This window comes from Schistocerca serialis, chromosome 6 (genome assembly GCF_023864345.2).
Source record: "Schistocerca serialis cubense isolate TAMUIC-IGC-003099 chromosome 6, iqSchSeri2.2, whole genome shotgun sequence".
NCBI classification, from domain to species: domain Eukaryota; kingdom Metazoa; phylum Arthropoda; class Insecta; order Orthoptera; family Acrididae; genus Schistocerca; species Schistocerca serialis.
The window spans coordinates 243,764,392-243,789,961 of NC_064643.1; the positions used below are offsets into that span (position 1 = coordinate 243,764,392).

The 25,570-nt window shown below is 42.2% G+C and overlaps 1 protein-coding gene across 4 annotated transcripts in view; it reads left to right on the forward strand.

Moving 5' to 3' along the window:
• Window positions 1–25,570, forward strand: part of LOC126483699 (focadhesin) — a 288,818-nt gene that overhangs the window by 77,808 nt on the left and 185,440 nt on the right. For all 4 annotated transcript variants that reach the window (XM_050106786.1, XM_050106787.1, XM_050106788.1 and 1 more), the window contains exon 8: window positions 636–1,186. In XM_050106786.1, coding sequence (XP_049962743.1) covers window positions 636–1,186 — 551 coding nt within the window. The remainder of the gene's footprint in view (window positions 1–635; window positions 1,187–25,570) is intronic.

Consider the following 25,570-nt stretch of genomic DNA (forward strand, 5'->3'; position numbering starts at 1 on the left):
TAAAAGGTTCTGTCAAGGAAACCTCCTTTTCCATACTTTTAAATTATTTGTTATTATCTTGCAGGTACATGAAATCACTTCAGAGTGGGTTAAAATTTTTTTGTAGTACTGTTTTTTACATCTGTTTTTACTGCAATCATATTTTCCAGCTTACAGTGTAAACTTTCAGTCTGGAACTGCGCGACCGCTACGGTTGCAGGTTTGAATCATGCCTCGGGCATGGATGTGTGTGATGTCCTTATGTTAGTTAGGTTTAAGTAGTTCTAAGTTCTAGGGGACTGATGACCTCAGATGTTAAGTCCCATAGTGCTCAGAGCCATTTGAACAGTGTAAACCATATTTCCTTCTTGTTGTATATTTAATTGGTGCTGTAGTGAGAAGAGTTATTTGGTATTATAGATTGAAAAATTATATATTTTGTGGAGGACTCAGAAGATGTAGTATGTATGAGATAAAATCTCTGCAGTGATTTTTATTTGAAAAACTAGTTTTGTAAAATACATTTGTGTAATATGATTGAGCAAAGAATGGATAATGAAAGTATCATTTTTATAGTTACAGTCTATTTTATTCTACTTTCATTTACATAAATATTTTACTGATAGCTAACTTCAATCATTTGCCTTATTTTTCAGGTAAATCACTTGTTACTCAAAAATCAACTAATGTAATGGCTGCAAAGATGTTGACATGTGCTTTACTCCAGTGGTTGATATACCCTACATACTTGGCTGGTGAAGCACTGCAATTGGCAAATGACATACATTCATATATAAATGCAAACCATGTGTGGGGAAGCCATACTGGTCGTCTTTCCACAAACAAGTGGTTTTCTGGTGTGCGTGTATCAGATAATCGTGTGAACATTGCAGTTCAATTGTGTCGTTTGTCTGAGCAGTGGCAGAGTAATCCTAATACTATTTCTCAATGGTTAAAAAAAATGGCATCAGCACCGAGTTGCATTACTGATAAACTACGTTGGTTCATATCTGCTCTTTTCATTCATATTTTTGACCAAGATGCAGAGAGACAAGAATGCCTTTCAGTTTTGCTGAAAATGGTGGATAAAAATAATGAACTCTCTTCAAGTATTATGACACTTATACTGTACAAACTGGCTGAAGAGAGAGATCCAACAATGCAGCTGGAATTACTTCAGAAATTACCTCAAATGGCAGTACAGAAGGTAACAATTTTGAGACACTATTAACGTAAATTTCAAAAATTTGTTTATGAATACATAGTATTATAGACAAAAAGTGCATACTGATGTGATGGAATGTTGTTTAAACAGTCTGAAGTACAAGTCCATAGCTGAGGACTAGAGCAAGCATCTGTATTTGCTGGGATAAGTAGCGATAAATGGGAGGGACATGGATTAGGCAGAGGGGAAAACAAGATTTTTTTTTGGGGGGGGGCTAGGAAAGACTGTGCTGTGGCGTATGCAGAGACAAATTAGAAGACTATTAAGAGGAATGTTGTGGCAGAAGGTAGAGTACTTGGGCAACATGAAGGATCTAGACTAAAGAGAAACTTAAAAAGGTTAGAGATAAGGAAAGTTAAAGTGTAGTAGTGAAGTACCAGAGGGAGGTGGGGAAGGAGGGAGAAAGGCACCTGGTTGATGTGTTTGTGATGGTATCTCTGGTGTCGGAAGGTGTGGAAGTTGAATGCGCACCAGAGGGTATTGACCTCGATACCCACTAGGGGTCTCTGTGCTCCAGCGTGCGCCTGCTTGCAAGCCTTGCTGTTTGAGTGCACCACTCTCCGTACCATGTGAAGTCCGCGGCCAATTGAGTTTCCCACAGTCATATATTTAGGCAGCCGCACGGCGATACCCTGGCAGTCTGCTGCTTGCCGTAGTTCGCATGTGCATCTCGACCTTACTGTGTTCCAGTTCCATGTGTTGAAATAAATACTTTCTTTGTTTGGAATATTCCTACGTTGTTGTTGTCTTGCTGTGTTTATCACCTCAGGTCTTGCTTGCTTGACTCATGTTGTGTTCTGGTTGGTTGTAGTGTGTGTTGTCCCCTACTTATTCATCTGTCCTGTCTGTTCGTTGTTTGAGATACCTCCAGTAGCTTACCCCCCCCCCCCCCCCCCCCCCTCCCGTGGCGGCTTTGCTTTGCTTATCCATTCTCTGCTGTGCACCTCTTGCCAGTTGCTCGGGGCTTGGCAATGAGGTGGATAGGGTGCGTGCGTGCTGTGTGCGGGTGCAGGAGGAACTGGCCGCGGATCGCGAGCAGCTGAGCATGCTGTTGGCCACGGTCAGCCGCCTTCAGGCTGCTGCCTCGAGGTGCAGTGACAGCAGAGGGTCTGGGGCGTCACTTGAGACACCCCAGGTGTCGCTTGCTGCGGCCGCTGACTCAGCCGCTGAGGCACCTTCTAGTGTACCCGGCGCATTGGGGCCGCTCTCACCTCAGGGTGAGTGGCGGACTGCAACGCATTCGCGATGCTCGAGGTAGAGGGTCAATGTGGAGGCTGTCCGGCTGGCCTCGCCCGTTCGTCCTGTCAGTGGGCAGGTGACCGCTCCTTCAGCAGGGTCCGAGCAGGCACAAGGGGGCAAAGGCTTGCTGGTTATTGGGAGCTCCAACGCTAGGCAGGTGATGGAGCCCCATAGGGAAATAGCATACAGGGCTGGAAAGAAATCCAACGTGCACTTGGTTTGTCTGCCGGGGGGCCTCATCCAAGATGTGGAGGTGGCCTTGCCTGCGGCTATCGAGCGTACGGGGTGCAGTTGTCTGCAACTAGTTGCTCACGTCGGCACCAATGATGCTTGTCACTTGGGTTCTGAGGCGATTCTCAGTTCGTACAGGCAGCTGACAGATTAGATAAAGACTGCAGGCCTCGCAAGCGGGGTGCAAGCAGAGCTCTCTATTAGCAGCAGCGTTCCTAGAGTGGATCGGGGTCCTATAGTTTGGATCCGAGTGGAGGGTCTCAACCAGAGGCTTCGTCGACTCTGTGACGGTCTTGGCTGCAGATTTCTAGACTTTCGCTATTGGGTGGGGAATTGTAGGACGCCCCTAGCTAGGTCAGGGGTGCACTACACAAAGGAAGCGGCTACTCGGATAGCAGGGTACTTGTGGCGTGCACATGGGGGGGTTTTTTAGGCTAGGCAGTAGTGCAGGGTCTCCTGATGAACACTCACCCGTCGACGTGCAGGCAGGGAAATCAGGATGCGCTGAGTGTAAAGACACTTCAGCTATCAAAATATTAGCAGCAAATTATCATAGTGTTCAGAATAAAGTTCCTGAATTTTCTGTCCTCCAGGAAGTGTGTGGTGCGCAAATTATTCTCGGTACTGAGACCTGGCTGAACCCTGAGATAGGAAGTTCTGAAATATTTAGTTAGGGTTGGGACGTGTATCGGAAAGACTGATTAGACACTGTAGGAGGTGGTGTCTTCATTGCAGTTGACAAAAATATTGTGTCTACTGAGGTCGAAGTAGAGTGTGATTGTGAAGTTATCTGGACACGTTTAACAGGGCTAGGAGAAATAAATTTAATTGATGGATGTTATTACCAGCCACCAGGTTCCACCGCAACAGTTCTAGAATCATTCAAAGGGAGTCTACACTCTGTATCGCAGAAGTACCCTTATCATGCTATATTAGTCGGAGGCGACTTCAACCTACCTAGTATAGACTGAGATGTCTGTGGATTCATTACAGGTGGTACAGACAAGCCGTCGTGTGAATTACTTGTGAACACATTATCCGAAAACTGTCTTGAGCAGCTAAATCGACAGCCAACGCGTAATGGAAATATTTTAGATCTGGTAGCCATGAACAGACCAGACCTCGTCAACGGTGTCAAGTATTGAGACAGGGATTAGTGATCATGATGTCATTACGACTATGGGTATGAAAGTTAAAAAGTCTGTCAAGAAGGCTAGGAGAGTATTCTTACTAGAAAGAGCAGATAAGCAGTTGTTAGCATCCCACTTAGTAAATGAATTGACTTCATTTACTTCCAGTACGATGGACGTGGAAGAATTATGGGCAAATTTTAAACACATTGTAAATCACGCATTGGACAAGTATGTGTCGAAAAAGTGGGTTACGGACGGAAAAGACCCACCGTGGTTTAACAGCGCAATTTGGAGAATGCTCAGGAAGCAAAGGCAGTTGCACTCGCGGTACAAGAACGATCAGGAGAATGAGGACAGGCAAAAGTTAGTAGAGATTCGTGCTATTGTAAAACAAGCGATGTGCAAAGCATTCAACCACTACCACCGTCATACCTTAGCAAAAGATCTTGCTGAAAACCCAAGGAAATTCTGGTCTTACATAAAATCCATAAGCGGGTCGAAGGCTTCCATTCAGTCACTCAATGATCAGTCTGGCCTGGCAATGGAAGACAGCAAAACGAAAGCTGAAATTTTAAATTTAGGATTTGAGAAATCTTTCACGCAGGAGGATCGTACAAACATACCACCGTTTGAGTCCCGTACAGATTCCCGTGTGGAGGACATAGTGATAAACATCCCTGGGGTTGTGAAGCAGCTGAATGGATTGAAAATAAATAGATCGCCAGGTCCTGATGGGATTACAATTCGGTTTTACAGAGAGTACTCTACTGCATTGGCTCCTTACTTAGCTTGCATTTGTCACGAATCTCTTGCTCAACCTAAAGTCCTGAATGCAGGAAAAAAGCGCAGGTGACGCCTGTATATAAGAAGGGTAGAAGGGCGGATCTTCAAAATTACAGACCAATATCCTTAACATCGGTTTGTTGCAGAATTCTCGAACGTATTCTGAGTTTGAATATACTGAATTTCCTTGAGACAGAGAAGCTGCTGTCTATGCATCAGCACGGCTTTAGAAAGTATCGCTCCTGCGAAACGCAACTCGCCCTTTTTTCACATGATATCTTGCTAACTATGGATGAAGGGTATCAAACGGATGCCATATTCCTTGACTTCCGGAAAGTGTTCGACTCGATGCCCCACTGCAGACTCCTAACTAAGGTACAAGCATATGGGATTGGTTCCGAAGTATGTGAGTGGTTCAAAGACTTGTTAAGTAATAGAACCCAGTACGTTGTCCTCAATGGTGAGTGTTCATCGGAGGTGAGGGTATCATCTGGAGTGCCCCAGGGAAGTGTGGTAGCTCCGCTGTTGTTTTCTATCTACATAAATGATCTTTTGGATAGGGTGGATAGCAATGTGCGGCTGTTTGCTGAAGATGCTGTGGTGTACGGGAAGGTGTCATCGTTGAGTGACTGTAGGAGGATACAAGATGACTTGGACAGGATTTGTGCTTAGTGTAAAGAATGACAGCTAACTCTGAATGTAGATAAATGTAAATTAATGCAGATGAATAGGAAAAAGAATCCTGTAATGTTTGAATACTCCATTAGTAGTGTAGCGCTTGACACAGTCACGTTGATTAAATATATTGCATAGCGATATGAAGTGGGACAAGCATGTAATGGCAGTTGTGGGGAAGAGGAAAGAATTTTGGTAAGATGTGGTTCGTCTGTAAAGGAGACCGCTTATAAAACACTAATACGACCTATTGTTGAGTACTGCTCGAGCATTTGGGATCCCTATCAGGTCGGATTGAGGGAGGACATATAAGCAATTCAGAGGCGGGCTGCTAGATTTGTTACTGGTAGGTTTGATCATCATGCGAGTATTATGGAAATGCTTCAGGAACTCGGGTAGGAGTCTTTAGAGGAAAGGAGGCATTCGTTTCATGAATCGCTACTGAGGAAATATAGAGAACCAGCATTTGAGGCTGACTGTGGTATGATTTTACTGCCGCCAACTTACATTTCGTGGTAAGACCACAAAGATAAAATAAGAGAGATTAGGGCTCGTACAGAGGCATATAGGCAGTCATTTTTCCCTCGATCTGTTTGGGAGTGGAACAGGGAGAGAAGATGCTAATTGTGGTACGAGGTACCCTCCGCCATGCACCGTACGATGGATTGCAGAGTATGTATGTAGATGTAGATGTAGATAAAAGGTTTGGTAGCATGGAGGCTAAGTTGATCTGTCTCCTGGACCAACAGCAGCAGCTCATGCAGCAGCAGCAGCAGTGCCAATTAGAAGTCTTACAGCAATCCTTGCAGTTGCTGAAGGACAAAGTCACAGCACAGGACACCCTACCACAACAGCTTCCGTGTGTTCCAGTTTCTGATGCTTCTCTGCATCTGCTGTCATTTCTGCCCTTTGATGACACTAAGGAGGACTGTGAAACATACTTGCATCGTTTGAAACACCATTTCACAATACGGGTGTCTCCCTACAGCGGTCATTATTCTTGTCCTGGGCATCACCAGACACCTTCCTTCTGCTCCGCAAGTTGGCGCCATTGTCAGACCACGTGGCTATCTCCTTGAATGAGATATGTGCGCTGCCGACAAACTACTATTCCCAGCGATACCGTATTGTGGCAGCTAAGCTTGAGTTCCACCAGTACCATAAACAGCCTGGTCAGTCATACTGTTCTTGGGTCACACACTTGCGGGGTCTCAGCTGCAAATATTACTTCACTTGCACCGATCAGCATTTCAAGGTGTCGTATGCAGACTCCTTGATTTGTGATGATGTCGTTCACCTGGCTCCCAATCCATAGGTCTGCACAGCTGCATTGAAACTCGATAACACCTTTCTGAAAGACATTCTGTGTATAGCCTGCTCCTTTGAAATTGATCATGTGGCAAACGAGTGTCTGAGGGCAAGGCTACAGGTTTCTGCAGTAAAGTCCTCCCCATGGGCACCTCCCTTGCACTCGGTACAGCCCACAGAGAGCAATGTCATCGAGACTCCTCCTTGTCCAACATCTCTATGGCTTCGGAGCCTCCGATCGCCCTCGGCAGTGGTCACATGGGCCACTTCCATCTTGCCCGCAGTGCTTTTCTGCCCACTCTCGCACAGACTGCCCCTATTGCTGGAAGACGTGCATGCTTTTGTCAGAAAGATGGCACTCTCCAATCTATCTGTTGCAGCCGCTCACTCGTCCCACAGGACCCCCCATTGATGCGGAAGTTGTTCCTCATACTCCACATTTTTAACGTGGATGTTCGTTTCCAGATCGATACAGGGGCCACCTTCTCCTTGATCAATTGGCAATGTATACATGCCTTGGTTTGCCAGAGCTGTCTCCCACCTCTTGGTGATTGGTTGTGTACTGTGATGGTTCTATCCCCCTCTGTGGGCCGTTCTCAATCTCAGCCACCTATAAAAATGTTCCCCGCTCCTGTCCCTACTGGTGGTTGACCATCCCTCGGCTTTCAACATTTCTGGACTTGATCCTTTTACACTGTTTACTTTTTGATTTGTGACCAAGTAAAGGTCGTTTCTACAGCCGTCCTGTTCCAGGGCCTCGACCATCTCTGTTTCAGTCTGACTTAGGGTGTGCTTTGGACTTCCAGGTGCACATTGCCCTCCGTCCAGATGCTTAGTCACAGTTCTTCCAGGCTCATCCCCTTCTGGTGGCCTTACGTCCAGCAGTCGAGCAAGAGCTCGATTGACTGCAAGCTCCTGGTGTCATCGAGCCTGTGAAGCCGACTGCTTGGGTGACCCTGTTAGTGGTGATCAGGAAACCCAATGGCTGCCTTTGCGTATGTGGGGATTTTGGGGTTACCATCAGTGCACAGTCCCTGGTTGAAACTTATCCCATTCCCCGGAAGGAAGACCTTCTTGCCGACTTGCGCATGGCGAGTACTTCTCTAAGATCGACCTGGCGGAGGCTTACCCCCAACTGCCCTTAGATGAGGAACCCCAGAACATCATTGTCATCAACATACCTTTTGGATTATGTAAACACAGGTGCCTTCCATTTGGTATTTTCTCGGTGTCGGCCATTTTCAAGAGGTACCTGGATCAGCTTACACAGCCCTTCCCAGCTTGTGTCAACTGTCTAAATGACATCTAGGTCACCTGCCGTACACGCTGCGAGCATTTGCAAAACCTTGGTACCTTATTTCACGCACTGTAGGCCAGAGGCTTACGCTGTCGCCTGGAAAAGACTAGTTTCTTTAAACCATAAGTGGAATACCTGGGGCAGCTCCTGATACGCAACATCTGACCAGTCCGCCCTCACTCCAGAGTGGGTGGCAGACAGTCGTGGGTTAGCGTGTCTTTGGGTGGAAGGCAAAAGAGGAAGCAGGCCATGTGGTTGGCTCCCTACATCTTAGCAACAGGTACAAAGTGCTACCCAGTGTTGACGATAACTCTGAGCCAGCACAGAATGCCTCTCCTGTTGGGCCAGTGGTCAATTTTCCTGCCCATTCATGGCAAGTACAGAGGATGGGCATGCTAGTCATTGGGAGCTCCAGTGTTAGGCGGGCTATGGAGCACCTCGGGGAGATAGCAGGTAAGGCAGGAAATAATTCCAGTGTGCATTCGGTATGTTTGCTGGGAGGTCTCATCTGTGATATGGAGGAGGCCCTGCCAGCGACTGTTGAGCACACTGCGTGCAGTTGGCTGCATGTAGTGGCACATTTTGGCACAAATGATGCCTGCTGATTGGGTTCTGAGGCCATCCTTGGGTCCTTTTGATGGCTGGCTGATTTGGTGAAGGCAACTAGCAACACACGTGGGGTGCAGGCTAAGCTGTCTATTTGTAGCATTGTACCCAGGGTTGATCGTGGTCCTCTGGTTAGGAGCAGAGTGGAAGGTCTAAACCAGAGGCTCAGATGACTCTGAAGGTGCAGAATTATAGGATTTTCCTTAACAGGTCAGGTGTGCACTACACCCAGGAACTGGCTGATAGGGTAGCGGAGCACATGTGGCATGCACATGGGGCTTTTTTAGGTTATAGAACCCCTCCTTGTTAAATCAGCCACAGCGACTTAGAGAATCATGGTCCTTGCATATCAGAGATAGAAAATTTAGTAAACTGCAGGAGCATCCAAGGAAAGGTTCCAGAATTAGTATCACGCACTGGAGGTTATAATGCACAGATAGTACTAGTAACAGAAAGCTGGTTGAAACCAGATGTCAATGACAACGAAATCCTGAGTTCAGATTGGAATGTTTATCGTAAGGATAGGTTAGTCGCCAGTGGTGGCAACCTGTTTATCTCAGTAAAAAATTCAATAAAATCTAGTGAGGTTATCATGGATTCTGAATGTGAATTAATCTGGGTGAAAGTGAGTATCAAAGAATGATCAAAAATCGTGATCAGATGCTTTTATAGACCACCTGAGTTAGGAACTGTAGTGGTAGAGCACATCAGACAGAACTTGCAGAATTTCCCGATCATGCTGTTGTAATAGGGGGTGACTTCAACTTTCCAGGTACAGATTGGGCAACAAACAGACCTGAACTCAGTTAACATAGAGGAAGGTACCAGTGATCATAAGGCTGTGACGGCATCTATGATGACGGGTCCTACAAGGATTGTTAAGAAAGGCAGGAAGATTTATTTGCTCAGCAAGGGTGAAAGGATACAAATTTCAGAAGCAGTTGGCATCAAATATTCAGCAATAACGACAAAGATGTGGAGAACATATGGAAAAAATTCAAAGGCATTGTTCAATATACCCTAGACAAGTATGTCCGAATAAGGTTTTAAGGGATGGGAAAGATCCACCATGGTTTAATAGCCGTGTTAGAAAAGCGCTACATATACAAAGAGCACTTCATCTTGGATTCAAGAGAAGTAAAAACCTAGCTGACAAACAAAAGCTGTACAAAGCAAAAATGAGCATAAAGAGAGCAATGAGAGAAACTTTCAATGATTGTAAGATGTTGTCAACTGACCTGAGTAAAAACCCTAAGAGATTTTGGTTGTATGTGAAATCAGTAAGTGGGTCAAAATCGTCTATTCATTTTCTCAACGACCATACTGGCACCAAAATGGAAGATAACTGCGAGAAGGCCGAAATACTGAATTCGGTCTTCCAAAGTTGTTTCAGTGCAGAAGATCATAACACTGTCCCTCCTTTCAATCGTTGTACGAACATCGAAATGGCAGATATTGAGATAACTGGTCACTGAATTGAAAAGCAGCTACAATCGCTTAGTAGCAGAAAGGCTTCAGGGCCAGATGACATACCTATAAGATTCTATAAAGATTATTCGAAAGCACTTGCTTCCATTCTAGCAGTAATTTATCGTAGATCGCTTGAGCAATGAAAGGTACCTAACGAATGGAAAAAAGTGCAGGTCATTCCCATTATTAAGAAAGGCCATAACACAGATCCACACAATTATAGACCTACATCGTTGACGTCAATCTGTTGTAGAATTGTGGATCATGTTTTACGTTCAAGAATTATGACATTTTTAGAAAATGAACATCTCCTGTATAAAAATCAGCATGGATTCCGCAAACAGAGATCTTGTGAAACTCTGCTCGCTCTGTTCCTCCATGAGATCCATAGCACAGTGGACAACGGTGCTTAGGTTGATGCTGTGTTCCGTGATTTCAGTAAGGCATTTGACACTGTCCGGCATTGCCATTTAATGAAAGAAATACAAGTATCTGAGCAGACCTGCGATTGGATTCAAGACTTTCTTGCAGGTAGAACTCAACATGTCGCTCCTAACGGAACTAAATCGACAGTTGTAAAGGTAATATCTGGAGTACCACAGGGAAGTGTGATAGGACCGTTGCTGTTTACAATATATATAAATGATCTAGTAGAAAGTGTCAGATGCTCTTTAAGGCTATTCGCAGATGATACAGTTGTCTGTACCAAAGTAGCAACGCGAGAAGATAATAAGAATTTGCAGAACAACCTGCAGGGAATTGATGAATGGTGCAGGCTCTGTCAGTTGACCTGAACATAAATAAGTGTAACATATTGCGCATACATAGGAAAAGAAATCCACTACTGTACAGCTACACTATTGACGACAAACATTGGGAGACAGCGTCTGCCGTAAAATATCTAGACGTGACTATCCAGAGCAGCCTTAAGTGGAATGACCATATAAAACAGATAGTGGGAAAAGCAGACACCAGACTCAGATTCAGCAGAAGGATCTTCAGGAAATGTAACTCATCCACGAAAGAAGTGGCTTATAAGGCGCTTGTTTGCCCGATTCTTGAGTATTGTTCATGTACCTGGGATCCCTGTCAAAGACTGATAGAGGATATAGAGAAGATCCAATGAAGAGCAGCACATTTCATCATGGGATCGTTTAGCTGAGGAGAGAGTGTTACGGAGATGTTAAACAATCTCCACTGGCAGAAGTTACAAGACGGGTGTTGTGCATCATGGAGAGATTTACTATTGACGTTTCGGGACAGCACGTTTCAGGAGGAGTCGGACAACATATTACTTCCCCCCCACATACATCTTGCATGTTGACCATGAGGAGAAAATTCAAGAAATTAGAGCCAATGCAGAGGCTTACTGACAAATCATTCTTTCCATGCACTATTCGCAAGTGGAACAGGGTTGAAGGGATCAGATAGTTGTACCAAAAGTATCCTCCACCACACACTGTTAGGTTGCTTGTGGAGTATGTCGTAGATGTAGATGTAAAGATGGCATTCGCCCGTCGAATTGCAACGTCGTGGTCATCAATTCCCTTCCCCACCCCAAGGGTTTATTTGATCTCCAGGTTTATTGGGCAAGGTTAACTACTACTTAAAGTTTTTACCCCAGGCCACTGACGTTGCACAGCCCCTCAATCCCTTGCATCACAAAGGGGTGCCTTTCAACTGGACTCCTGCCTGTGATCAAGCTTTTCTCCGCTTGAAAACTATGGTCAACTCTGCCCCTTGCCTGACTCTCTTCCCTTCAGACTGCGCCTTAGTAGTGGTGGCCGATGCTTCAGCCTATGTTATTGGGGCAGTCCTGGCCCACAGGAAGAGGATGACTAAGAACAGTTCATTGTGTATATGTCCAAGATGCTTTCGCCAGCACAGGAGGAACTATTCTCAGATTGAGAAAGAGGCTCAGGCGATTGTGTTTGCCATTCAAAAGTTTCACATCTACCTCTTTGCGATGAAGTTCACTCTCCTCACTGATCACAAACCTTTGGTTACTGTATTCGGCCCACACACACACACACCTCCCAAAGTGAACTGCTCAACATCTCCAGCACTGGGTGCTGTTCTTACGCAATTACATAAGCCCACCTTTCAACACTCCCAATGCAGATGCCTTGTCAGTTCTCCCTTCAGGCCCTGATCCCGAGTTCGACCAGCAGGAAGTCCTCTGCTTTCACATTGATATGGTCCACGAAGATAACTGGGACGGGTTTCCCGTCACGACTGCACAGGTCATCTCTGCCACACGCCGGGATCCCATTCTATGTGACCCATGGTTGGCCCACTTATCTGACTCACTGGTTGAAAACTAAATTTAGCCCCTGGCAGCACCTCTCACACAGGGTATTGGTTGTGGTGGGTGTCCTTCTGTTGGCCACAGGCTGACACCCATCAGGTGATCATCCCACCCGATTTGCGCCGCCATATACTACACTTCTTACACTGTGGACACTGGGGATGTCCCATATGAAGGCACTGGCTCGCCGGCATGTCTATTGGCCGGGCATTGAAGGTGACATCGAACGCTTGGTCCATGGATGCACGGTATGTGTGGGTCACCAGGCCAGCCCTTTGCCATCATTTGCACTCTAGCTCATACCTTGCTGGCCCTGGGATCACATCCATCATGATTTTGCTGGTCCGTTCTTGAGATCATTGTGGTTATTCACCATGGATGCACATTCCAGGTACTCGTATGTGGTGCACATGCTGTCCGCCATGACTGATGCCACACTCACGGCCTTGGCTCAGGTGCTCGGCATCGAAGTCGTGCCTCATACCTTGGTCTGCGATAATGGCCCCCAATTCATGGCAGCCTCCTCTCGCGCATTCTTTGAGGCCAACAGTATCAAACACATCTGCACACCTCCGTTCTGTCCGTCCTCCATTGGCACAGCGGAACAACTGGTCAGGATGTTTAAACAACAGCTGACAAAAGTGATCAAATCCTCTGCCATCAAATTGACCCTCACCTTATTCCTGAGCGCTTATCACAACACGGCAATTGATGGTCATAGTGCCGCCGAACTCTTCCATGGGTGGCAACCATGGGCCCTGCTCCATCTGCTGACGCTGTCCCTTCTGAACTCTGCTTCTGACCCTCTCAGCACTACACCCCAGGCATGGCCATGTAGGCCCGCTCGTATGGACTCCCGCGACAGTAGTTATGACCCATGGGCAGCGTGTGACGTCAGTACAGACACAGAAGTGGCTCAAGTGCTGCCACCATTATCAACTCCGGCCGAATACCCCTTTGTGGCACGTCACACCCCCAACCCCCCACCTCCTTCTGTTGTGCACGAGGCCCCACTGCCAATGGCTGCTGGCTCCCCACAGATACACTGGTGCTCCTTCTCACGTCCACGAGGATCGGAGGTAGCGTTTGATGCCCTGCCCCCCGGTGACATTTTGATGGATTCCACAGACTGCCCTCCCGACCCACCGCAGATGGTCGATGACACGGGTCTCCCTCCGTTCCTTCCTTCCACCCACCACAGCACCATCTGGGGCATTTCCGCCCCTATGCACAGGTTCTGGTGTTGGGAGGTGCGAAAGTTGAATACGACACAGAGGGTATGGACCTGGATTCCCACCAGACGTCTGTGTGTTCTGGCGTGCACTTGTGCGACTAGCCTTGCCATGTGAGTGTGCCACTCTCTGTACCATGTGAAGTCCGCAGCTAATTACGTTTCCCGCAGTCATGTATTTAGGCAGCTGCGCGGTGCTACCCTAGTGGTCTGGTACTCACTGTAGTTCATGTGTGCACCTCGGCCATACTGCATTCTGGTTCCATGTGTTTAGATACATACTGTTGTTGTTTGGAGTGTTCCTGCATCGTTGTCTCATTGTGTTTATCACCTCAGTTCTTGCTTGCTTGCCTCGTGTTTTGCCTGGTCGCTCGTAGTGTCTGTCATCCTCTACTTGATCGTCTGTCCTGTTGGTTCGTTCTTAGCAATAATTCCAGCAGCTCCCATGGCTTGCAGCTTCATGTCTCCATTCTCTGCCATTCACTGCTTGCCTGTCACTCGCGGCTATAACAGTATCCATGTAAAATGCAGTGTAGTGGTTGCAATGGGATCTGCTGCGCTTGCTTCATTAGGTGATACGTCCTATGATGGGGCAAGAAATGATAGAGGCACAGCTTGAATAAGAGGTAGTGACTGAACGCCCCATAAGTTCCACTGTTGCCTGTTTCATCTTGAACTAGTGACTACTTAATAACAGTACCAGCTATCAAGTATCAGGCACTAGTTACCGGAAGTGTAATTTACAGCATTTGCAGTTCTCATTTTGTAACCTGTGCTTAGCTATGAAGATCACTGCAATATATTAAGAAAAGTGCAACATATGTAGAAAGTACAGTAACATAATTAGAGGAAGATTTCAATTACATGCCATCATTTTTCCACATAGTCACCATTATTTGCTACACATATTTGCCAATGGTAAACCAGAGCTTGTGTGCTGTGCTTATAAAAACATGAGCCGGCTGTGGCTAGCCACTGTCTCACAGTTTTACAACACAATCTGAATCTGGAAAATGTTGACCAAGTAGTTCGTCTTTAATTGGCCCAAAGAGATAGAAGACTGAAGACACTAAATTGGGACTTTATGGTGAATGTGGCAGGATAATGTAGCTAAATTTGGCAGTGAGTTCCATGGTAAGTGAACTGTTGTGAGGCCATATGTGTCCATCACCTTTACCAAGCAACGATAGACTTTCTGTTAGCGTGGAACCTAGTGACACTTCTCGGTTTAATATGCACTAGTGCCAGACTCCATTTTGGAACACTCGTCTGCTGCCATTATCTCTTGCAGGGCAGTGAATCTAACATGACATTGATGGGAAGATTCAAAATTTGATACTGCATTAGCATAATCTGACCTGGTCATTCAAAGTGAACACAAAAAAATCTGATATATTAGTTTTGGCACGACCCTTATAGTTTTTAATATGCTTCCACATGTAAGTAGTTGCAAATGATTTGATTAATGTTACTGATTTTAATTTCTTAACTTGTACTTGTAACTGTACAAATTAGGCCAATATGAACTTTTCACCAGCAGATACGGCTAAGAATTTTGGCCATCACACAATCTTGACGGAAGAAGTAATTACCCAGAAACACCATTGGCCACCATCAACCAGTTTCATACAGCTGCTGTGCATTGTAAACTGTCGGTGGGGTGGTAGTATAACATTCCGCTCGGATCATTACATTTAACTTAACTTTCTATTGCCTGGAGTTCATTTGATGAAAGAATATAATAGTTCCCAACTTCACAAAATTTATTGACAACTGAACTGCATACTCATCACGTTAACAAAACACTGACTTACATACGTCACAGATCTCTTTGACTGACAAAACAACACAACACCTGACACTCTTGCAGCATCACTGCTTTGCTTTGTATATAATTTTAACAATAAATTTCAAAATAACCCATTATTAAATTTTTACAATTTCAATGTTTCAATTAAAATTTACAAAACATAAAGAAACTGATGTTATAGTCGAATAAGGTATAAAATACAATATTAATTGACATAATTTTTATAGTATCGTCACTAGTTTTAAATATGAAAATTGATCTGAACTTTAATTACAATAATGTCTCTTGTATTATTTTAGTTATGTAATTAATTACAGTTTGGATTAAGTTACTAACATTCAATGACAGTACAAATCTTGTGCTTTATCTGACTGTTGTTGTTGTTGTGGTCTTCAGTCCTGAGACTGGTTTGATGCAGCTCTCCATGCTACTCTATCCTGTGCAAGCTTCTTCAGCTCCCAGTACCTACTGCAACCTACATCCTTCTGAATCTGCTTGGTGTATTCATCTCTTGGTCTCCCTCTACGATTTTTACCCTCCACGCTGCCCTCCAATACTAAATTGGTGATCCCTCGATGCCTCAGAACATGTCCTATCCACCGATCCCTCCTTCTAGTCAAGTTGTGCCACAAACTTCTCTTCTCCCCAATCCTATTCAATACCTCCTCATTAGTTATATGATCTACCCATCTAATCTTCAGCAATCTTCTGTAGCACCACATTTCGAAAGCTTCTATTCTCTTCTTGTCCAAACTATTTATCGTCCATGTTTCACTTCCATACATGGCTACACTCCATACAAATACTTTCAGAAATGACTTCCTGACACTTAAATCTATACTCGATGTTAACAAAGTTTCTCTTCTTCAGAAACACTTTCCTTGCCATTGCCAGTCTACATTTTATATCCTCTCTACTTCGACCATCATCAGTTATTTTGCTCCCCAAATAGCAAAACACCTTTACTACTTTAAGTGTCTCATTTCCTAATCTAATTCCCTCAGCATCACCCGACTTAATTCAACTATATTCCATTATCCTCGTTTTGCTTTTGTTGATGTTCATCTTATACCCTCCTTTCATGACACTGTCCATTCTGTTCAACTGCCCTTCCAAGCCGTTTGCTGTCTCTGACAGAATTACAATGTCAACGGCGAACCTCAAAGTTTTTATTTCTTCTCCATGGATTTTAATACCTGCTCCAAATTTTTCTTTTGTTTCCTTCACTGCTTGCTCAATATACAGAGTGAATAACATCGGGGAGAGGCTACAACCCTGTCTTACTCCCTTCCCAAACACTGCTTCCCTTTCGTGCCCCTCAACTCTTATACCTGCCATCTGGTTTCTGTACAAATTGTAAATAGCCTTTCTCTCCCTGTATTTTACCCCTGCCACCTTCAGAATTTGAAAGAGAGTATTCCAGTCAACATTGTCAAAAGTTTTCTCTAAGTCTACAAATGCTAGAAACGTAGGTTTGCCTTTCCTTAATCTAGCTTCTAAGATAAGTCGTAGGGTCAGTATTGCCTCACATGTTCCAATATTTCTACGGAATCCAAACTGATCTTCCCCGAGGTCAGCTTCTACCAGTTTTTCCATTCGTCTGTAGAGAATATAAGGCTTCAAATTCTGAAAGTCAGAAATTTGTGTGATGTAAACAATTGGAGAGTTAATTAGAAATGTAATTACAAATGATATTAATTACAGGGCACGACATAAAAATAGATAACAAATGAAAATACATTACTTGATTATAACCTTTTAAGCTGTTTCTCAAGATAATGAGTTTCTCTCTGTCAACCCATCAATCAACTGCAATTAAGGTAATTAGAGGTGCCAGCCACTTATGCCAACATTTCCATAGCCTCTTAGTATTTGCCACCAAATATTTAACACTTCAATTTCTTGATTAAACATCTAACTCTGCACCCTTACATGATTTTGTTAATGACAACAATCTCCTGACAATCATGGTAATATACATCCTTCCAGAACATTCTATATGCTTTCACAATGAATATCAAGCATTTTAGGAAACTGGACAGAATGATATATATAAAGACACACATACAAGTCCCTAGGAAGCACTGACTCATTCGACAGCCACCTAGATGCATGCAACAAAGGCGGTATTAGTCTCTTCTTTAGAGTCTTGGGGAAGGCTGTAACCTTATAGTTGGACTGACTCTTGTTGTTAAAAATGCATTATGGAGATTGCCAGTCTCTCTTCTTACTGATAGGATCAGCAGAGAACTGCAATATGTCACCTGCTAGTCACGTGATGACAGTTACTGAATTTTATCCTCATATCAGGAGCTGTGTTGTATGGCAAATGAAAATGCTATGATATCACCTGTTTCCTAAGTCGTATTACCATGTGCATTGTGTCATCCAATGTGGTGCACCATTTATAGGGTTGGCTAGCTGGCTGTGAGTAGGTTACCATACTGATTCCTGCCTCTTGCAGTTAGCCCTGGTCTGTTCTAGTTTATAAAAAGGGTAAAAGGACTGAAGCACATAATTACAGATGAGGATCTGGAACACCCATCTGTCACAGTATCCTAGAGCAATTATGAATTAGAATCCATGGCTCTACTAGAAAATCATCTTCACTGACATTGCCATGGCTATTGCTGATGTTCTGTGCTTTTACATTTTGTAAAAGTTTGTATTAAATTCTTTCTGTGAGAAAATAAACCTTTTTTTTCTTTAGCTTCAAATAGTAACTGCTTTTTGTTTAAGGATTAAAAAACTGACATGAGCATACAGACTATGGTAACAGGCTGTATACGACCCGGGAGATCTGGGAAAAAACACAGGAATTTTTTTCATCTGAGAGAAAACCAGGAAAAACCGGGGAATTTTTTAGAACTCCAGGAGTTTTTCATTGTTTTAATTTTCAGTTAGATTTTTGTAATTTTGACTGGTAAGAACCAGTATTCTAACAAAGAATATTACAGTACCCCAGTTCTGCAGAATAATACTGCAGCAATAAAACATGAATGAGATAAGAAAAACGAAAATAAAACTTAAGTTGTAAATGAAATGCGTCATATACAACAACAAAACACAGTGTTCCTACAAGCATCTGCCAACAACAAAAAGTGTCAAAGGCTTTAGGAAGACTATGCAATGCTTCAGAACAACAAATTGAACTTAACATCACAACTGTTTACATTAGATTCATTTGAGCAATTGCGAGCGGGCTCATGCGCATGCACATTTGAGTCGCGTATTAGTAGTAAGTACCTTCTCCCGCTTCTGGCTAAGGAAGTGTCTCAATTAGCTGTATAAACAGTAGTAGCAAGCAGTCAGATGCTGCCCAGAAAATTTTTATTGGCGTGCCCAAGCTGCCAGATTCACGCATGTGCAACTGGCCCGGATCTAGGGGGCTGGGGCAAACCAGGGTGTCTGCCCCCAGCAGCAATTTCAGGATGGAGGGTTGCCAAATTCATATTCTTGGGGGAAAAAACCTTGTTTCAAAAAGCATCTAGCATCCAGCGCACATTGGTCTATCGAATATTCATATGATTTTCAAATGCATCCCTGTTGGTTTTTGAACATTTTTGAACACATTCTAAGTTGATGTAGTTGATTTCTGAATGAATCATAAGCTGACTTTTGATTGCGCGCATAGTGTACGTGATGTCTCTGCCAGGGGAATCCCCGTCACATCTAGAAATAAAATTTCCTGCAGACAAAAGGAGACAGGGCTATAGGAGCTGAGTAGAATAAAGCCGAATGAATGAAGGCCAATCACTGTTTATGTGGTTGACTGGGTTTGCAAATGATCAACGTTGGTATAATTACTAGCGAAAGCTATAGATTCAGACTACCTGAACAGGAATAACAGGTAAGATAGATTACGTATTATCTTTGCTTCGTATCCAAGAAAATGAAATTTTGACAGAAAATTTTTGGCCAGACTGTTACACTAATAAGGGCCTGTTGTACAGTCCCATTCTAACAGGCACTTAAATTCTATTCTTGGAGTGTGGAAAATGTGTTGTACGAACACGTAATGACGCATAACCAGTGAATAAATACGTACAGCTAAACCGGTGATTGTGGCAGGGTTAGTGAAATTAACTGGAGACTAAGTTTTGACAGTGGCAGGAATAGTTACAGAATTAGTGATGACAAGATTGTTTGTTAGAACGAGGAAGGAGAAGAATTGAGGACATCACACAAATTATAGAAGAATATGATGATTCCACATTTATATAAAAATTTCGTACTACTACTTTTTGATCTCGTGCATGAAAAGCTGGAGTGTATGAATGAAATGTGAAACTATTTCCTAACATAAAACTTCTTGCTTGTAGTAGGCCTAACAGGCATTTGATATTGGTACTTTGTGAATTATATTCTGTTGTGGCACAAAAATGACCATTTGTTCTAAAACAGTCCGTTTATTTGATGTGTATTACAACTGCTGCAATATTAGACAGGCCTGTTTCGTTTTATCAGGCACACAGTAACAAAATACACATAATCAGCTCGAGTAACCACACTAGTCTTGGGTATTATTTGTATTAACAGCTTTTTCAGTATTAGACAACGACATTTTGTTTTTTCCATGTAGCAAAACGTTTGACGAACTTTGATGAGGTAATAGATTCTTTCGCAGAAAGGAAAGCTCGCCATGTAAAGCTGTAGCAAGATTAGAGAGAAAAATATGCTAGGACTTAAGGGTTGAAGAAACGTGTACTGTCTTGCTTGTCACTTGTCTTTACTGGTTTTAAGTATCTTATATTTAATTTGTCACACTAAACAGCAAGTTATTAGCTAATAGGCAATAAAGCGTGCAAATTTTCTGAAGAGTTCTTGTTCTCCCGGTTACACATAATCCCATCCAGTATTAAGTGTGAATGTTACTTTTTTTTTAAAAAAAAAAAAAAAAGAGGGCAGGATGTCAAACTGGCCGACTGGGAGCAGGAGATGCACCACAGGACATTTTAATTTCCACTGGCCTAAATAAAGTTCAATAGCATCCATTACAAAATATACACATTTGAATTCGACACACTGAAACACAGTAACGTGCGATAGAAGAATGCTTTGTGAAGAGGCATGCCACTGCACTTTCGCACACTTAAGATCAAATGACATGTCTTACGTTTCCTCTAAGACACATCTTTTATGTATCAGACTCTTCAGAAAGATGTGTGCTACAAAATGAACGTTTTTTTGAAAAGTCAATTTAAATTTTGGAGTCGTACCTCAAACACTGGAGGGAGTGGGAGAGGGGGAGGGGGAGGGGGTGGGTGGACGCCACTGTCTAGTATTGCCCCGGTTTGGAAATATCATAGATCACAGAAAGTCTGAGTTGTGTAGTGAGGAGGTGGGTGTCCCTATGTGACCCGTGTTTACGCTTAGTGATTTTGCTGTTTCCTCTTCGTTTACTGCTCTCATACCAAATGAATACAAAACGGATTTCTGTGGCTGGGAGCTATCAAGTGAATTAAAATACATTCACCTAATTACGGAAGGCTAAAATAAGTTATTAGTTTCAGATTTTATTTTGTTTCCATCTTTCTAACAGTCAAGCATTAATCGTTTTGCAGGACAGTGAAGTTATTTTTGTCGGTTTGCTGAAGAAATGTGGCTTTTATTAATCTTTTCCCCTGATGCAGTCAATTTATTTGAAACGAAGTGTTTAATTCCACACTATTGGCTAGTTTCATCTGTTTGCTGCATTTCAAGCCCATGTTTTCATCTTCTAGCACATATGGTATTATGCCATATTAAGAACCAAACACGAGATAACACAGTACTGGTACTCCAAGAAAATTTACATCTGAACCTGGACATACGAATGTGCACTTTAAGCCAAATTGGTTCACGTAATTTTGATGCTCTTGGAGTATCCTCTGGTGTCTCTTTTCTTTTGTGACATAATATATTTTAATGGTTTACACGTACGAACATACGAACTTCCTGCATCATCGTAGCTGCGCAAGGCCGATGACGCCTGTTACCTGGCGCTCTCTGGCAACTGCCAAAATGAACCTATTTCTAGAAGGTCATGGGAAAATATTGCAAATGGTGGTTTGAAAAGCGTTACTTTCAAAGTAAGTTTCCTTTTACGCAAGATGAACTATGTACAAGAATTTATGATGAATTTCTTAAATCACAGAGTGTTTGATTCTCATTTAAAAAATCAACTCTTTGAGGATGCCCATTAGAAGAATTTCGAACCCAGATGTTATTAAAATTTTACTGGCACATTTATGTGATGTACCTTCAAGTGTAACACGCGCAAAAAAGATCAACATTATATGTGAAAGCTCAGATATTCTTGCAGCTTATTAATCTTAGAGACCAATATTATAATTGAAAACTTTGCTTTTCGTGTAGCTATGTATATTAATTTAAACCATTAACTTTTCCTATTTCTGTGGTCGCACTACTGAACAGTGATGTTGCTACTGGCTGGCTACACCACATGTCCTATGCTCTGAATATCTGTTGTCATCGGCTGGCGACATCACGTGTCATGAGCTATGACTGCCTTACAAAAGTGCATCGCAATATGGATTTCAATGCTTTGGAAAGTATCATGTGGTGTTTCATGGAACTCGAATGTATACTTTTGTAAAACGAAAATATGGAGCGTACATGTTGTTGTATATAACAGGTCTTTCCAAAACGTGTTTTTTTTCCGCTGCAAGTTTTGTTTTGTGAAGTGCCGGGAAATTCTACACCGGTGTATAAAACCATAACAATTCAATGGATTAATGAGTTTTACCATCCTGAGAGAGAGTATGCTGTCACTTAACGTGGAAAAAGTGTATTTTCACCCGGGAGAAAGTGTATTTTTAACCGGGAGAAAGTGTGTTTGTAACCAAGAGATCCGGGAAAATCCGGGATTTGTTTTTTCCTTGTCTGCATATACACCCTGGGTAAGAAACATGTGTTCACTAAAAAAAAAATGTGTTAATGTTAAAACCCAGTATTTTAAAGAGAATGGCAAATGTTCAATTGAAATGAAAACATCAGCAGCCCCAAAAACATTTTATTAATTGAACCTGGGTGGCAAATCTCTAAAACTGAAGTAACATCAGTTGATCTCCAAGGAAGTGTAAAGGTATTACTTATGTTTGCATTATATGTAACTGATATGTTACTCCAGAATTGAAGAACACTGATTTTTGTGCATGAAATGTCTAAATTGCACACAAATTCTTGTACTATATGGATCAAATTCAATGTCGCTTTCAGTTTTATTGGAATGATACCAATAATTGGCCAGGGTCGCAGAGATGTGGGTGATGTCGATTGGTAAGGAGGTCTATTGCCATAGACCACAGACAACAATGTCCAGACAATCGAGGAACTGATTCACAGCTGCTGCAGAGTGACTATCATAGACGTTGCTCAGTGGGTGAGCATCTCAGTAGGCAGCACTCATTCCATCATTCGAAATCTTCTGCAGTGTCAGAAATTGTGCTGAAGCTGGGTTCTATAATCACTATTACCAGTTCACAAAAGGTTCAAGGTTTATGGCATCTCTAGACTTCCTTGAGCATTACTACATGGATTTCTTAAGCCATGTAATTATGAGAAATCAGACATGGGCCCGTAATTTCACACCTGCAATGAAGAGAGCATATATGGAATACACACACTTTTGCATCTCCACAGAAGAAATGCAGAGTTATGCCATCAACAAGGAAGGTCATGGCCTCTGTTTTGTTTGACTGTGTGATACAGAGTTTCTGGCAAAGGGAACAGCTGTTAATGCCAATTCATACTGTGCAACTCTGAAATCGCTGTGCAACACCATGAAGAACAAAGAGGCATGGAAAACTGAAGAAAAGGCATTATTCTCATGAACAACAATGCAACATCCTGCATGGTGTGTCAAAGCACTCTGTGCCTTAGTGTTTTTGATGGGAGATTTGTAAGCGTGTGCTATAAAGTCCAGATTTCCATCTTTTCAGCAAGCTGAAACTACATCTGAAGTGAAAGAATTTTCCAACAATGAGAATGTTGCACACAGCAGTTTTCAAATGGCTCCATGCCCAAAGAGGGGATTTGTATTATCAAGGAAATGAATGCTTGGCAGAATTTTACAAGTGTTGTTTATAGAGGCGTGGTGACTATGTTGAAAAATAGTATAATGTACCTGTGTTACTTCCACGTGTAAGGGCACATTCAATAATAATGTGTACCCAATTTTTTGAAGCCGCCCCCTCCCTCCCCCTCCCCCTCCCCCTTGTGCTTGATTACACTGGTTACTACATCTGCAAATGCAGAGTCGTGCTTACAGTACATTACTTCTCGTGCAACTTTACAGTGAAGGTTGCTACTTGTGATGTAGCAAAAATAACTTTCCATCCTTCAATCCAAATATTCAGGTAATTTGTAGAAGTGTCTGATTATGCATATTATTTTTCTTTTCTTTTGAATTTGTAGGGATTCTCAATTTACTTGTATTATGTTAGATGAGAATTTGGAAAATTTCTTTGCAGCTGAGTATGAAACTCCACGTTGACCCCTAGATCAGAAGGCAAAGTTGACATGAAAATTGTTTTTGTGTTCTGTACAGTCATTATGTACAGCACATTTTAGCTGAAACTCGTATTTTTTTATCAGCAACGAAAACCAACAAGGAGTAAATTTATTAGGAAGTGAGTGTATGAATTCCAAGGTCTTTTTTAAAAAAAGCTTTTACAAGATGTACATTATCTACCTCACACAATATTCTTATTATTCACTACTGCTGAGTAGACACTATTTTAGTGTACTGACACAGACGCTAATTTCATAAGATAACAAGGAGTGAAAGTATACAGAATAAGCCAACATTCTTAATTCTAAGGTCTAGACATGCTGAATGGAACTTTTTGGCTAGTTTATGTATGTGTTGACTTGATTTTAATTTGTTATTTGTTATCCAACTGTACCACAAGGAATTTTGCACAATGTGTTTCATTTAGTATGTAACGATTAATTCTATTTCTGTTGCTAACGGTTTGTGTTTGCTTAGGTGCATTCGTTTTTACTATGTTGGATGGCAGGACAGCAGCCAATATGTGTGTAATATATAAAACTGTCAACTGTATGATCATCTCCAATTTATTTTCTAAGCTATTGGTTTCGACAGTATAACATGCCATCATCAGGCCCTGAACAACAAATTTGCAACAGTATTAACAACAAGAATCACATAGAATAAGGATACCATCTTTAGATACGTGAAATAATATTTGTCACTAATCAATAATATATGAGTAGGTTAGCAACATGAAGCCACCATGTACATAGGTTCCACAAGCTGTGTTTACTGTGTAGATATAAAAAATGAAAAGTCTCTTAAAGTGGCTAAACCATTAATAAAGTGTATACTTAATTATGCCACCAAAAGGAGTAAATGTGTAAACTAAAAGATGGAACACAATGCTCTCTACTAGTAAACCCTAAACATAGGTAGGAATAGTTTCTATCTGGAAACATCAGATGACAACAAGCATGCAATTTAAGCTGCTTATTTGTTATCAAAAACATAATAAAAACAATCTCTGAAACTGTTTCTACTCTGGTTTATATATAATGAATAAGCAGCTTCAATTGCATACTTGTAGTCATATGATGTGTTTCCTGTTTGAAATTATACCTACCTATGTTTAGGATGTGCTAGTAATGAGCCTAGTATTCCATCTTTTAGTTTACACATTTTATTGTCATTTTTACCTTTTGGTGGCGTAATTATACACTTTATCATCAGTTTAAACACTTTTGGAGGCTTCTCATTTTTTTTATCTACGCAGTAAAAATAGCTTGTGGAACCTCTGTATGTGGTGGTTTCACATTGAAAATCCACTCATGTATTATTGATCAGTGACAAATATATTTGGCGATGACATATTATATCTCCAAAACAGGTTTCCTATAAAATAAATTGGAGCTGAACTTACAGCTGACAGATTTTTTGATATTTATTACACTTATATTTTCTTGTTTTGAAATTACAAAATATGAATTTTTGTGTTATCTACGAACCATTTGTAGGTCTGTTCAACTATCACCTGAGCTATATTGAATAAGATTACCCATGATTACTGTGCTTTGTCATCTGCAAACATAACAGCTTTTCAACCACATTATAAAATAATAGGAAAATCATTATGTAGGTTAAGAACAAGAGTGGGATTTGTACTGATTCTGGTGGTACCCCTCATGTTGTGCTCCAGCTTGTGGCACAATCTGTGAATGAAGTAGTGTTCCAGCCATGTCTGAGGGATGTCATTAGTGCCATAACACTTAAGTTTG